Below are 15,928 nucleotides of genomic sequence, written 5' to 3' on the forward strand. Positions count from 1 at the left end.
TCATCAGCTAGCTTTTCGGGAGCTGAGCGTTGAACTCGAATCTCCAACATTCATATCAGTGCAAGCCTTTAGCGTAGTATTAAAAACAAATACTGTAAAAATCCGAACAAATGTTACTAAGCTTTCAAAAGCGCGCCTAAAAATCATATCCACACCATTAGGAAAAAACTACATACAGAGTGTATGTGCCTACATGGTAATCAAAAGGAATATAAACAAAATGGCAACTCTTAGAGACCAATTGTACAGCAAACAACGGGACATTCATATGGCTTAGCAGCTAAAGGCTTGCACTGATATGAATGTTGGAGATTCGAGTTCAACGCTCAGCTCCCGAAAAGCTAGCTGATGAAGAAGTGAAATTCAGAAACATGTCCTAGTAACCATCGCCGTTTGTAAACTTACAATTTTTCTCTAATATCAATTACAAAAACCATTGTATAAAGCAATATGAGCAAAGCTCGCTAATTAAATTTTTAATTGAGTTTTCTTGTTAACTTAAAATCTTTGAATAACTTGAAAAAAAGATAATTCTTATTAGTATTAAAATATTTAAACTCAAAAATAAACAAAAATAAATTTTTAAAAATAAAATAAATATTTGTTTTATTACCAAAGTCTAATATATTAGTCTATATAGTACTGCTCTTATTTATACCCGAACGACGTCGGGTACTCTGCTAGTTATTAATATAAATAAAAAAAGTATCAGCTAAAAGTATGTAGATATTATTTGTTACGATTTCTTTTATTTCACATACATATCCAAGAGAATTTTTAAAAAGTGTTGGGTGAGGGCGAGGCGCAGAAAAATAAACAGCCTAGGGCGGCAAATACCTCAAGTCCGGCCCGGGTGCATACGTCCTACCTCATTGATTTTTCATCAACAAGTAAACCACTACCAATAAGATGATTTTAGTTTTACTCGCACAGCCACAGTTTTGAGTTTGGGGATCCCTGAATTAGACCATAGTCCTTGCATTCTAACAGAAAGTCAAGTTGGCTCGTTATTCTGGTAAATTTTTGTTTTTGTTTGCTATAATGTTTCAGTGTTATGCAGGTGTTCTGTCCATATTTGTACTTTATGTGTTCGTAATAATTTTTCATTGTTGGTTGGATGTTGTTGCTTATACGTTTGTAATAAAAATGATCAAAAGTATGATATCGGCAGGCCTTCCGAAATTAATGTATGTATGGTAGCTGGTCAATTGTATTCAATATTATGTATATAAATAGGCTATTTCTGACCACGCTTTGCACTAAAGCAAATTTGTGGTCAGAAATAGCCTATTTATACACATAATATTGAATACAATTGACAGCTATCATACATACATTAATTGTGGAAGGCCTGCCGATATCATACTTTTGATCATTTTTATTACGAACACATGAAATACAAATATGGACGAACACCTGCATAACACTGAAACATTATAGCAAACAAAAAGAAAAATTAACCAGGTTAACGAGCCAACTTGAGTTTTTGTTGGAATGCAAGAAGTATGGTCTAATCCCAACTCATCTCAACAATGCCACCAAAAATATAGCGATCACTACAACCTCCCACAAGGTTAAACAACAATTGGAGAGCTCAAAACGTCATTTTCTTATTAAAATACTTAATATAGAGATTACACAAAATGAACATCAACATCAAAGTAACTAGAAATAATATATACCACGCGGCACAGTGGTTAAAACGAGACATGCGTGAAACAAACTTTCCGACGTTTACGGACAATCAAGACTATCTACATATGTCAGAGAGTCACTAAGGAAATAGAAACTAAACATACTACAAAATTAAACAAACTAAAACAGCAACAAATTTACAACATAGGTATAAGTGTCAACAACGATTCGTTCGTAAATAAAACTGACATAGTAATCATATCGATGTTTCTCAGCTAGCTTATGATTAAGAAGATAAAAGCGAACACGAACAAATTACGAAAGTACTTAAAGAGTTGAAAAACGTGTTCGCGAAAGGTTTAAACGGGCTCGGTAAAACTAGTGTAGTCGAAATGCATATCGATGTAATCGGTAATAAAGTTGTCTCACAACCACCGTATCGCGTACCAGCACCAAAAAGGGCTGTAGTTACTCAAACTATCAATGAACTCAAAAATAACGACATAATCACTAATTCAAGTTCCGAATTTGCGAGTCCTCTCGTCTCAGTCAATAAAAAAGAGGGCGGCGATCGGCTATGCGTAGGCTATCGACGTTTAAGTCAACTAGTGCGGAAGCAGAACTTTCCAGTGCCTAACATCGAAGAGCGACTACACGAAGCAGTACAGATAAGTATTTCTCGGTGCTGGACATGAATAGCGGGTACTATGAGATACCGAAAAGCAGCCGAAAGTATACAGAGTCCATAATCCTAGACGGCTTATACGAATTCAAGAGGATGCCTTCTAGCCTCGCCCATTGTATTCCAGTGCTTAATGGGGAGGTCCAAGAAAAGACATAGCCGGATGATATGCTGGTGTACGTGGACGACATCTTAGTCGGTAGCAATTCACAAGAGGAAATAGTTTCGAAATTACGACGCGTGCTAACTTCATTACGCGATTCGGGTTTAACGCTGAACGCTAAGAAATACAGTTTTATGTGGAAGACGATAACTTTTCTGGGACACGAAATAACTCCGGCAGGCATCACTCCGGGTGCGGTAAAAACGCAAGCCATATTGGACTTTGTAACACCAAAGGAAAAAATCGAAGTACGCCTTTTCCTTGGCCTTAGCGGCTATTTTCGTAATTTTGTTTCAGGCTATGCTGTAACCTCAGAACCACTAAGAAAACTACTTCGGAAATGAACGAAATTCGAGTGGCTGCCCGAACAGAACGACGCTTTTGATCAGCTCAAGAAAATTTTAGTCTCGCAGCCTCTACCAGTCGCATACAACGTTAACGGAGAGCATGAAATACACGTAGATGCAAGCGCCATCGGCTTGGCTGGCGTTCTGGTGCAGCGAGAAGGCGGCGATCTAAAGCACATAGCATATTTCAGCAGAGCAACGTCCAAAACTGAAAATCAGTTTCACAGTTTCGAACTAGAGCGGGCGCAGAGTCTTGAGCGCTTCAAGTACTATATCTACGGCAAGAGAGTGATGGTGCGATCCGATTGCAGCGCCATACGTACAGCAACGCAGAAGAGAGAGCTAGTACCACGTATCGCACGATGGTGGCTCAAAATACAGGATTATGACATCGAAATTTAACACAGAGCGGACAAGAGAATGGATCACATCGACGCATTAAGCCGTACCTCAGTAGAAGAAGCTTCCAACACTGAAACCTCTCATTTACGCATATCTAAGGTGGCCATCGACGATTCCGATTGGCTATTTAGCATGCAACTGCAAGACGCCAAATCGTAAACGAAATTTGCTCTAAGAACAAAACTACAGATGGTGACTACTAGGGCGGGTCGATTTAAAAATCGCTCATTGCTCTGTGAAAATCGTATTCTAGGAATCAAAATAAGAAACTTTGCCGAAGGAACCATACCTCTAAAACGAATTCTGATGTCCCCCCTTTGGGTCGAACTTTTGGGTAGGGGCAATTTCAATTCTACCTGCTGTGTCTTGTGGTGGCTTAAAAAAAACAACACAAGAAATTTTACGATCTGCAATTGTGTCACAGTGATACCTTCATTTTTTAAAACGGTTGAATAAAAAACCCACACAACTATGTTTACGACATGCAAATGCATCACAGTGATCCCTTGGTTTTAAAAGGGGGTTGTGAAAACGCTACGCAACGGCGGCCACCGTGGTGTGATGGTAGCGCGCTCCGCCTATCACACCGTATGCCCTGGGTTCAACTCCCGGGCAAAGCAACATCAAAATTTTAGAAATAAGATTTTTCAATTAGAAGAAAATTTTTCTAAGCGGGGTCGCCCCTCGGCAGTGTCTGGCAAGCGCTCCGATTGTATTTCTGCCATTAAAAGCTTTCAGTGAAAACTCATCTGCCTTGCAGATGCCGTTCGGAGTCGGCATAAAACATGTAGGTCCCGTCCGGCCAATTTGTAGGGAAAAATCAAGAGGAGCACGACGCAAATTGGAAGAGAAGCTCGGCCTTAGATATCTTCGGAGGTTATCGCGCCTTACATTTATTTATTTATGTAAAAACGCTAATTTCTAATAATTTTTTTTAATTTCTTTTCTATTACTAAGTTAAATTCATTTTTTCATTTACATATGTTCTGACTAAATAAATTTCTAAAGAGAAAAATAAACTCCAAAAAGAAAAAAACATAGGCATTTCAAAGTGGGATTTTTCAAAATTTGCCCCTACGACCCAAAGGGGGGACATCAGAATTCGTTTTAGAGGTATGGTTCTTTCGGCAAAGTATTCTTATTTTGATCTCTAGAATATGATTTTCACAGAGCAATGGGCGATTTTTTTGCCTCCCCACAAATCTACCCGGCCTAGTGACTACGTACTTAAAAGCGGTAGGTAGTTTCGCAACGTCAACAATAAAACCTTAAGGGTTGTGCCCAAAACATTGCGACATCGGGTAACGCAAGGCGCCCAAGATCGCGCTGGACATATGGGTGTCGATAAAACGGTCCAACGTCTAACAGGACATCTTTGATTCCCTCGAATGCGCATTTTTGTGAAAAGCTAAATAAAAAATTGTGCCTGTTTTGCGTACTATAAGCGAAAGGGGGGTAAGCAAGACTCATGCTACCATTACGACAACATCGATCCGATGCCCTTAAAGACAATGCATATTGATCATTGGGTCCGTTTCCTAAAAGCGCAAAACGTAATGAACATCCTTTAGTCATTGTCGATGCGTTCACCAAGTTTCCATTTGTACGAACAGTTAAAAGCACAGCAATTAAAAGCGTTATTGAAGCGTTGAACGACATGTGTAGCTTCACGGGAATGCCTAAAAGGATCGTCACCGACCATTGGACGGCATTCACCTCCCGAAATTTCCGAAATTATTAAGCCGAAAACAACGTCGAACATATAATCACGGCTGACCGTACGCCGAGGGCAAACGGTCACGCTGAACGCACTAACCGTACCATAATTTCTATGCTACGTCCAACGTCAAATTATAAGCTGTAAGACGATAACATCCGCAACATCCAGTGGTGAGTCAACACCATGAAGAACGCAACGACCGATGTACCCCATACGAGCTACTTTACGGGTTTCATCCTCGAGATATTTTCAAGAACAAAATCATTCCGAGGATACACGATCAACAGTGGCTTAACGACGAAGAGCTAACAAACTTGCGTATTACCGCGGCAAATCGATTGCATTCAATGAAGGTGTTCTGATGCTCGCAGAGAATGAGCCCCCTAGCACTGCTTGCTCTCGAAAGCTCGAACCGCGATACAAGGGTCCATTTATTATTACCAAAAAGATCGAAAAAGATGATACGTCGTCGAAGGTCTATCTCAGTCGAATCGTTGTCGCAAACATTACGCATCAGTCCACTCGGTGGAAGCTTAAACCTTGGTGTGAGTTACCTGTCGAAGATGATATCGACGACGGTTAAAATGCAACTCTGGTGATCGGGACGAGGTCGCCCCATATAAGCAGGATGCCGACTGTAACACCCTGTATTCCAATTTGTAAGCAACCTTGTGTTCGAATCTATGTAGCAGTATCCTGCACCCTCAATATACTAACGAACAACATCAATCCAGTATTAGAAGGCAGTATTTCTTAAGACGCGATTAAGAGCGGCCACTCGTATTACGTATACGTTAAAATATTAAATCAGCCTTGTTTTGTAAATTAATTGTTTAGTGTAACTAAAGTCAATAAGTATATATTTGGTTGTTTGTAATACTAAAATCAAGAAGCAATAATCGAATCTTTCACTAGTTTTAAATGTTATTCAATTAAATTGTTCAATACAATTCAAAATTTAGTATTTATCACTCGATGTAATAATTTTTGTTTTACTATTAAAATCCAATGTTTATAAATTTTTAGTTTTTGTTTAATAATTTAACTACTGCATAGAAACAACTTTGACTCTTTTTTATTTAACCCTTTTTTAGATAAGCATTTATTTTGAAGAAAACATTTCACAAATTCGTTGAGCTATTTTTATAATATTTTTTAGTTCAATTTAGCTTTAACTGCACACTATGGACACATAGAGTCTATGCGAGGTTTTTATTATTCAGGCAGTTTCATCTAGATTACACTACTTACAATGAAAGTGCATCAAAGCAACAACATGATTTCTTTCGGTAGGATGACTGGCCAACGCCTCTGCCATCATCGATATACTGTGTCAGATTCTATATTGTAACGAATTTACTGCAATTCCGCTTGTTTGCAACCTTCTGCTAACGTTCGAATCACTAAACTGTTGAATAAACAACTCCCATATTCGATAATGCAAAACGGTCTTTATTAGACTACTTTCAAAATAACACTTCTATTGCTCGACAGATAGCGTGCTTAATCAAACTGATTGTCGTGCCTCTACTGTTGCCGCTTCTATACTCTTCGATTGCCTCGTTCCATACTTCTAGGCGTTTCCAGAATTAACTTAGTTACTGCTATAAAATTATAACTACAGATGCACGTGTATAGCTTCTCATATGCGCGTGTATATGTGAGTGACACTTCCACAGATAATTGTCTACTTTTGGGAGCATCTCAGATAAGATATATGCATGTGTTTGTGCGTCTCTTCTCCGCTGCGTGTACGTACACATGTGTAGACATAATGATTGATTCCTTTATGTAGATACAAGTGACTGCCTGCTTTATTGTTGTTGTGGCTTCATTTACTTAGCATCAGACTAGTGATGTGAGTATCACTTAGTGTCACTAATATTAGTCACAATATGTTGCTTTTAGGCTGTAGCTTTTTTTCTGCCCTCAAAGCCACATATTCCTCTGTACTATTCTCCGATTCTTCTAACTCAGCTTCAGTGATATGGTACAAAGTCATCGATGTGGAGAATTTAGATTGGAAAAGATTTTATCTCTGCTCTTTAAGAAAATTTTAAATTAGATCTCGGTTTACGGTTAACGTATTTGGTATTCTAACATATTTAAGAGTGTTTGTGAAATTCACTTCTATCTAAATTTTTTCGGGAAATGGTCCTAAGCCCATAAATGAATTTCAACAGAGAAAAAGAAGTGAAAAGGGATTAGTAAGAATTTAAGTAAGAAAAAAAGTAATAAAGTTATCTATATATCTTAAAATAAGTCCATGTCAAAGAATTCATTGAAAGCGTTATGGTGTAGATGTGATTTAAAAGTTGTTAAGTGTGAATTCATCACTCCAGGAACGCGGGAAAACATGGCAAAACTTTTTTCACTAAAGGGGCTGATTTCATTAATCAGTCTCCATATTTTAATTAAGCTGGCCAATACAGTAAAGAAAAATAAATGCTATAATTGGATGTCGTATAAAATTACTGCGCCACTTCGGGAACGCTGATTTAGAAGGCATATAGATTGAAATCATATCGGCTACTGAGTGGATTACCACCTTATTTCGGTTTGAATAAGGTCCTGTTTCAGAACTTTTTTCAAAAAAAGGCCTATCAGAATTCAGTGAACAACCCCTATCTCAGAATTTTCTCACAAATGTCCAACTAACGTCGAAATGTATTGAATTTTTGCTCAGATAGGGAGCTTTTGAAACAAATTCTGAGATAGGGCGCTCTTCAGCCGAATTTTGGTTCAGAGGGTTTTTTGAAATTCTGTAACGTTTTTGAGGCGTTTTTGAAACGGCAACAGAGATAGAGTTATATTCCACTCAGCAGTCGATATATCATTCCTAGTATACAAGATGGCTAGTCATTGCAAGTATACCTAATTAAAGAAAGAACTGGTTTGATATCATACCGAAGACAAAATTGTGCTTTAAGATGACAAAATTTACATTCTTGTAACGTTCTCGCAATAACTGGCTACATTAAACGGCGATTAAAGGGATTTCAGCAACATTTGATGTTATCTGCATGAATATTTCCTGATGGGAGAATCCGTGGTTGCAATAAAACCTGAAGATTATTAATAAATTAATTTAGACTGCTTCAATTTAATAACAGTCCCCCTTTAGGAAACGCAAACTAAGATTTACTACTTCACATAAATTTTGGAATGTTTTCGTCAATTTATGTTGATTCCTACAAACTGTAACCTTTTCGATACAATCTAAATGCTTTTGAATATTAATTGAAAAGTATGCTATTTTGTGCTGTGACTGTTAAAAACATATCAAATGGTGATTTGACCTAACTTATGGCAGTGAAAAATTATTTTAGTAATGAAGTTCATTTTTAGTGCAAATAAATTTTTCGCCCTCATGATTTTTTGCAATGTGCTCATGCACTCTCAGGGTTTGACGCTTTCATCCAATGTTGTTAGCTACGTCTGTTTTGAAGCTGTGAATACGGATAAGATTTTCAATTATTTCTGTGCTGGCTGGCTTTTAGTGCCACAATCCAGTTCAAATAATTTTTGCCTGGTTTTTAAAGAATTCGAGATAAGTTTGGTTGCTTGTATAAAGAAAATTTTCCCGTTGTCTTTTCAGATATTGGAGTTTTGTTTCTTGAAGACGAATCTAGCGATTCGTCCCCTCAGGATGAGGAGGCTTCTGAAGATGGAGAAACAGACGATCATTCTGATGATTTAAATTTTGCGGACCATCAGTTGGAACGGCAGAATACCAGTGCAAATGCACGTAATGGCTTGGCACCTCAATCTTTGCAATGGGCGATTCGTAACAGAGATACAGCTCGGTCTTCAGCTCGCGCAACTGCTGGGTCAAGCCTAATGTATGTTGATCCCATTGCATTACGTCGTTCGACGGTGCAACCAAGTTCTACAGTTGCTGCTCAGCCACAAGATCAATATACTATGGCAACAACAGCAAGCAACTTGGCGCGTGCATTTAGTATAATCGTTCGGCAAATTTCAGATCTCCTTAGCAACTTCGCTTGTCAACAAATAAGTTATTGTGGCAGACCTATTTATAAAGCCCAAATGGAAGATGCAGTGCAGCTACAAGTAAGATTTTTATATTTACCTATATGTATAAAACTCAAGCTTATATCCGATTCCATAAGAAAATCACACAAAATTGAATTGAATCTACTGGGTACAGTTCTAATAGACAAGAAAAAAAATGTATTGATTAGTACAGTTGTGGTATATTCGTATACTCTTTTATAGAAAGTGAAGTTAAATCCCATTCATATCTTATAAAAAATTAAGGATGCACCTTTTGAGTTTTGGCTTGGAACTCCTAAATTGTGTCCTTTCGTAACTGCTACAAATATGCCTCCATTTATCTAGGAACTTGTTATGAGTCACTTATTACGTTTTGGCTTTGAACTCCTCAATTAATTAATATATATAGTCCAGTCCTAATAGACAAGTAAAAAAGTACAGAGAACATTTTATTAAACATTAATTGTTAACATACAAAATCATATGTTTATACTGTGACGAATCACTAATCACTAAGCTGCTACTAAATAAATGCACAACAACAATAAAGCAGCCGTTCTTATGTAGAAGGCGACGAAGTGATATTTCACACACATAAATATGTATGTAGTCATCAGTTACTCACACATACACACGCATATGGCTATGGGGAGGCGCTTCCCAAGGCAGTCGGTTCTATGTACCGGAGCGACGTGTGATTTTTCCCGACCAAGGACTGTCATTTCAGTGTAATCCCATTTTATTTGTTGCGTCCCTCCCACAAATTGTCATCCTCCCAACAGCTCCTTGCAGCGGGACTGCACCATACTCTCCTTCTCCGGGAAGGCATCGAACCCAATCCGGGTCCGTCTCCTAACCCCGGTCCTGAGAAATGGTTTTGCTGCGTTTGCCGGAAAAGAATCTTTTTAGGACGGTCATACTCTTGTCAGTGTGTCACATGCAAGGGATGGTTGCATCGGACAGGTTGTTCTGGGCTAGATACCAAAACCCGACGTCCTCGAAACTTTTATAAATCTTTTGTGGCTCCTTGCTGTTCACGCCCTACGGCGCCACCAGCTCATACGGCCGCTCCCACTCATAACTACAATCTCCGTAGTATAGTCGGTAGCAGTGCCGAGCATCAGCTCCCGCACCCGTCTTCTTCCCCCTCTTTTCCGGCAGCAATCGTATAGGTCAGGGAAACACACTCTTAGTCCCTACCACCTTTTGCACCGTTTTCCAGCACAGAATATATATGTTTGCGTCATCCGCCCAATGCAGCACCTGCCTTGGACGGTGTCAATTTCCTAGATGGTTTGGTCTCTGCGACAGCAACCCCCCGGCGGGCTTCATTGCGCCATGTTGCCAGGCCGCAAACCCAAATACACCGGGCACCCCAAAGAAAGGATCGCTATAGCGGAAATGGAGGCGGTCTTGCGTTTATCATATTCAGTGCAACACAATTTATTTGATCCTGACATCGGCCGCAGGGACAGTGTCCTTGAACGTCACGGCATATCTCTCCGGTCAGGCGATGTAAACCTAGAAATCATCAACATCTACATTCCTCCTGTCACCTCTTCCCCAGTGGATACCGCCCTAATATCAGCGCCTTACTCACTGGCGATAATCGCATTCAGACCAATTCTAAATATTCTCGCGGTATTTTGTTCTCGCGGATTTTTTTATTCCCGCGGAAAAATTCCTCCAATTCTTTTCTCCTAGGGAGAAGAATAATTGGGGAATAGGAATTTCGAATTTTCGAAGTCAGCTGTTTTGTGAATTGAAATTTCGTTGCGCATTTCTTATTTCGTTTAAAAAATTGAAGTTTAATTATTGTTGCAAATTTATTTGAAACTGAGAAATAAAATATAAACAATGCACAGTATTGCATTTCATGTGTTATTCACTGAAATGAGTAATGAATTTGTGCCACAGCAACATCAACAGAGGAGCATAAGAAGAAGACCGGCGGGATAACACAAATCCGCCGGAGTTGCCTGCATTCATTCTGCAAAGCAATTTTCTGGCGGCCAAGTCGAGTTGAGTTCGCCTTTCGCTATATGCCAAAATCTATTTAAGCCTTCTTAAAAAATCCCTGCGCAATTTCTGGATGGCTGCATCAAATATGCAAAGAGCTCTTCCGTTGCTTATGATATATTTTTCGACTTAAAATAAAGAATATTGTGGTTGTTGTTGTTGTATTAACAGTGAGTATATTGTGGTAGAATGTAAATACATATTTTAGCACAAATGTAGAAATAAGTGTTCTTTCTTAAAATAACCAATTTCCTTTAACTATTTTGACGCATTCCCTTTACTTTAACTAGTGAAAAAATTCCTATGAAATGGCGGAGAAATCTCTCTCTCCCTCACATTCATAATACCTACTTTTCTCCCATAACTGGTTTCCGCAGCAGGGGTGAGATTTTGGCGGATCAGATAGAAGAAACGACGTTCTGTACAATAAACGATGACGCTTCCACGCGTATGGTAGGAAGCTGTCACGGTTCGCCAGATATATCAATCGTGAGCGCAGGAATCGTAAACTGTGTCAACTGGCAACCGATGGTAACATTGGCATCCGACCACCTACCAATACTTATTTCGCTCGAGCGTACCGCCGACTTCATCCTCACGGAAAAACGCACTGTCAAAAACTTTAAAAAAGGAAAGTGGGATGAGTACAAATCCTTTACAGATAGCCGCTTTGCTGCCCTCCCTATCCCGACTGATGCTCGCCAAGGGGAGCGTGCTTTCCGCAATGTCATTGAATCCGCCTCGGCTCGCTTTATTCCCGCCGGAAGAATTCCTGAAATTCGGCCTCATTTTACGGCCGAGGCCGCAAATTTAGTGAGAGAACGTGACCTCATAAGACAGCTCGATCCCGCGGCCCCCAAATAAGGCATATAAACCAACCCATCAGATTGCTTGTGGATGAACACAAGCGGGCGAAATGGGAGGAGCCTCTCTGCCGGTGTGGGTAAGCTTTGGTCCACCGTAAAGTCTCTATCGAATCCGTCTAAGCACAAGACATAATTTCCATCGCCTTTGGCGTTAAAGTGCTGTCGGATGCGAAAAAATGCGAGAGCGCGTTTCGCCGACAATATATAACACGGGTCAACACAAAATTTGACTTTGACTTCAAAGCATTAAATTTCAATTCTTTAGGTCGTAATTTGACGAAAAATAATATATGGCATGAAAAAGTATGCTTTCCTATTTAGGAAACCGCTTGAACGAAATTTTTCAAAATCTGTGGTTTTAATTTTAACTTGAAAATGAACCAATTCAAATAAATATTTTTATAACGTTTTAATATCGAAATAACTTACAAAAAAGTGGAAAATTATTTAAAATTGTGCACTTTTACTTTTTCTTTTATGTTCATAGGTACTATCCCTCAGTAAACCCCAAATATAGTCTCCCATCATGTTTTCATTATATTGGCGAACAACTTTATCGTTCGAAGAAGAGCCTAAAAGCTCAGCTTTACTCTTTGGAAAATTTAAATCTCTAATCAAATAATTAATCTTCAGTAGTGACGAAATGATGTTTCGGTTGTTCTGGTGTCGGTAAAAACACTTTATCGGCATTGCTTTTATAAGAACTAAGAGATGAGCCACTTCTCTGCGATAGTTTTTTCGGTGGCTCTGGAACTGGTCGCGGCAGATCGTGTGCGACTGAAGCAGAAGAAGATTCAAGATCAGGATATTCTATAGGTTTTGCATTTTTACCTCTACGTCTTTTACTCGGATTCACAATGCAAAATTAGCAGTCTCTAACGTGGTCTTTTGGTTCTCGCCAGATTCTTGGTGTTGCAAATTTCATAGATAATTTCTCACCTCGATACCAAACTAAGATATAGAAAGAGAAATCAATATGTCTACTTTATTTAATTTACTTTTTAAATAAAATTTGTTTACCTTCCAAACATCTTTTACAATAACTACAAGCAACATGTGGAGCCCATTTAAAATAATTAATCTTGTCTTGATTCCAAGCAGGGCAGCACAAATACGCTTCGTACGCTTCACAGAGGATGAGAGATGTATTTAATTCATATTTTGTGTCTCGAAATTTAATAAATTTCTCACATACATATATAACAAAAAGCATAAGCTTCATATTTACACTTTCACGACGACATTTTAGCTTATTCTAGATTTGTACAAAACACATCTAGCGCCATGAGTATTGTTACTATAACTATTACGAAAGCAAACTTTATTCCGAAAAAAGGTATTTTCGTTTTTGTTTATGATAAAACAGAAAATCATGAAATAAACTTTAGGACAAAGAACACATTTTTTTTGTAGAGTCGTGTAATGCATTCTACGGTTGACAAAGTTAGACGGAGGGCCAGCAGACGCGCATAGAAACACAAATTCAGCACGTCCCCAATTACCATCACCGCCAAAGAGTTAGAGGATGCCATCGGTCATGCTAAACCATCTAAAGCCATGGGCCCAGACGGCATAGCCATACCGATGCTTAAAAGCCTAGGAAAAGAGGGTTTCAAATATTTAGCACATGTCTTCAACCTGTCTCTTTTCACCTTTGTCATTCCCGAAAAATGGAAAATGGTCAAGGTGGTCCCGCTACTAAAGCCTGTGAAACCAGCTAACATAAGAGATTCATATCGCCCGATATCTCTGCTATCGCCAGTAGCCAAGACACTCGAAACAATTTTGCTCCCCTATTTCAAAGCAAATTTGCAACTAGCCTCTCATCAGCATGGCTTCAGAAAACTTCATAGCACAACCACCGTGCTAAATGCCATTAGCACCCAGATAAATTGCGGTTTAAATTAAAACCCCCACTATAGAACAGTACTCGTTGCGCCAGACATATGAAAAGCTTTTGATGCTTTTGACACCCTTCCCCCAAGTCTTAAAAGGTGGACCGCAAATTATCTGGGTGGTGGGCAGGCATCGGTGCAATTTAGAAACGCAACATCAAAACCACGAAGAATTAAACAAGGTGTGCCACAGGGTGGTGTCCTATCCCCACTTTTGTTTAATTTCTACATATCAAAGCTACCTTCGCCACCAGAAGGAGTTACTATCGTTTCCTACGCCGATGACTGCACAATAATGGCCACAGGCCCACAGGTCGATGAGCTTTGCAACAGAATAAACGACTACCTCCCTGATCTCTCCAGTTTTTTCGCCACGCGAAACCTGGCATTATCACCAACTAAATCCTCCGCGACCATATTTACAACATGGACGTCCCAAATGTCGACCATTTTGAACATCCACGTCGATGGCACTACGCTACCGACTGTCATACACCCCAAAATCTTGGGTGTGACTTTTGATCAGCATTGGTAAGCATGCAGCCGCAATTGTACCGAAAATCCAGAGCCGTAATAAAATCCTCATATCTCTTGCTGGCAGTGCTTGTGGAAAAGATAAAGAAACGCTCATTACCACTTACGAAGCAATTGACCAGCCGATTGCATGCTACGCGTCCCCGATATGGTCGCCAAGCCTAAAGACCACTCACTGGGAGAAGCTAAAGGCCTGCCAAAATACTGCCTTCAGAACCGCCACCGGTTGTCTTATGTCCCCAGAACACCATCTGCATAATGAGGCGAGAATACTCCTCACCAGGGAGAGAAATGAGATGCTAACCAAACAGTTCCTGTTGAATACCCAGAAACCTGGGCATCCCAACAGACATCTGATTGATGAGCCAACACCGCCCAGGGGCTTAAGGAGTCATCTCCGTAAGCATTATGAGGAAATACGGCACCTGAGGACTCAGCCGTATGAAGCAAAAAAACACAAACAGGTCCTCAGCGAACTCCACAAACAGGCGTCGGACCTTTATGCCAGGAATTGCCCGGTGAATCCAGTACTCAAAGAACAGTACCCAAAACTTGCGGAAGAGGAACGCATACTCCCCAGGGAAACGCGTGTTACTCTAGCTCAACTTCGATCTGGATACTGTAACAGGTTAAATTCTTACCTATCCAGAATCAACCCCGACATACAAAATGTATGCCCGCTTGCAATGTGTCCCACATGACACCAACGATCTCTTTAATTGTAATGGGGAACCAACGCCTCTAACACCCCTCTCATTATGGTCCACCCCTGTTGAAGCTGCAAGTTTCCTTGAACTCCCGTTAGAGGACATTGATGACAATTTGTGATCGGTCGTACCTATTGGATGGGGCGAAGCACTGCTAAAACAACAACAAAAAGGCGTGGACTACAGATATACATGTATATAGCTGGTAACTAACCAAGCATGAGATACAACAATTCTAGAAGGTGAAACGTCTAGACCTTTGGAGAAATATGCGGACGAGGCAACAGAGAGTATAAGAGCAGCGCAAGCTGAGGAATGACGAATCTGTTTTTATTTAAACACTCTATTGGTTGTGAAGTATAATTGTGAAAGACTATCCCCAAAGTAATCTAAATAAAGACCAGTTTGCTATACTGAATATTGGAGTGATTTATTCAGCAGTTTAGCGATTCGAACGTTAGCAGAAGGTGCATAAAAATTGGAATTCCCCAATATTCGTTACAATTGGTGTCAGAAGAGCAATTGTTGAATAAATTCCGAAGATTTCGAATAGAACTTGGACATGGCGAAGTTAATTGAAGATCCGATAACTGAAGGAGTTGGAGAGCCGTGGATCGAATACAACCGGCAATAAATCCGAACTTCAGGAACGACTACGAGAGTTTATGGAGTCGGAAGGAATCAATGTGGAGGAGTATGTATTTCAACCTGATAGGGAAGAGGCAACAACAAAAATGGGAGAGAAAACTGAAACATCGCAGACAGTTACGAGCACAGACTTGAACATGATATTGGCTGCAATATCTGCACACAATATGCATCGCAACTGGAGGAACAAAAGACATATATGACATCCAAATTGGAAGCACAGGAGGAGGGCTTATCATTGCAGGTCGCACAAATGTCTGCACAGTTAGAAGCACATGAAGCAAGGTTATCAT

At 39.7% G+C, this 15,928-nt stretch overlaps 1 protein-coding gene across 4 annotated transcripts in view; it reads left to right on the forward strand.

The window, feature by feature from the left end:
• hyd (E3 ubiquitin-protein ligase hyd) overlaps positions 1–15,928 on the forward strand; it is a 1,108,663-nt gene that overhangs the window by 513,662 nt on the left and 579,073 nt on the right. For all 4 annotated transcript variants that reach the window (XM_067760031.1, XM_067760029.1, XM_067760028.1 and 1 more), the window contains one exon: positions 8,548–9,023. In XM_067760031.1, the coding sequence (XP_067616132.1) occupies positions 8,548–9,023 (476 nt within the window). The remainder of the gene's footprint in view (positions 1–8,547; positions 9,024–15,928) is intronic.

Source organism: Eurosta solidaginis, chromosome 1 (genome assembly GCF_040869045.1).
Source record: "Eurosta solidaginis isolate ZX-2024a chromosome 1, ASM4086904v1, whole genome shotgun sequence".
In the NCBI taxonomy this organism is placed as follows: domain Eukaryota; kingdom Metazoa; phylum Arthropoda; class Insecta; order Diptera; family Tephritidae; genus Eurosta; species Eurosta solidaginis.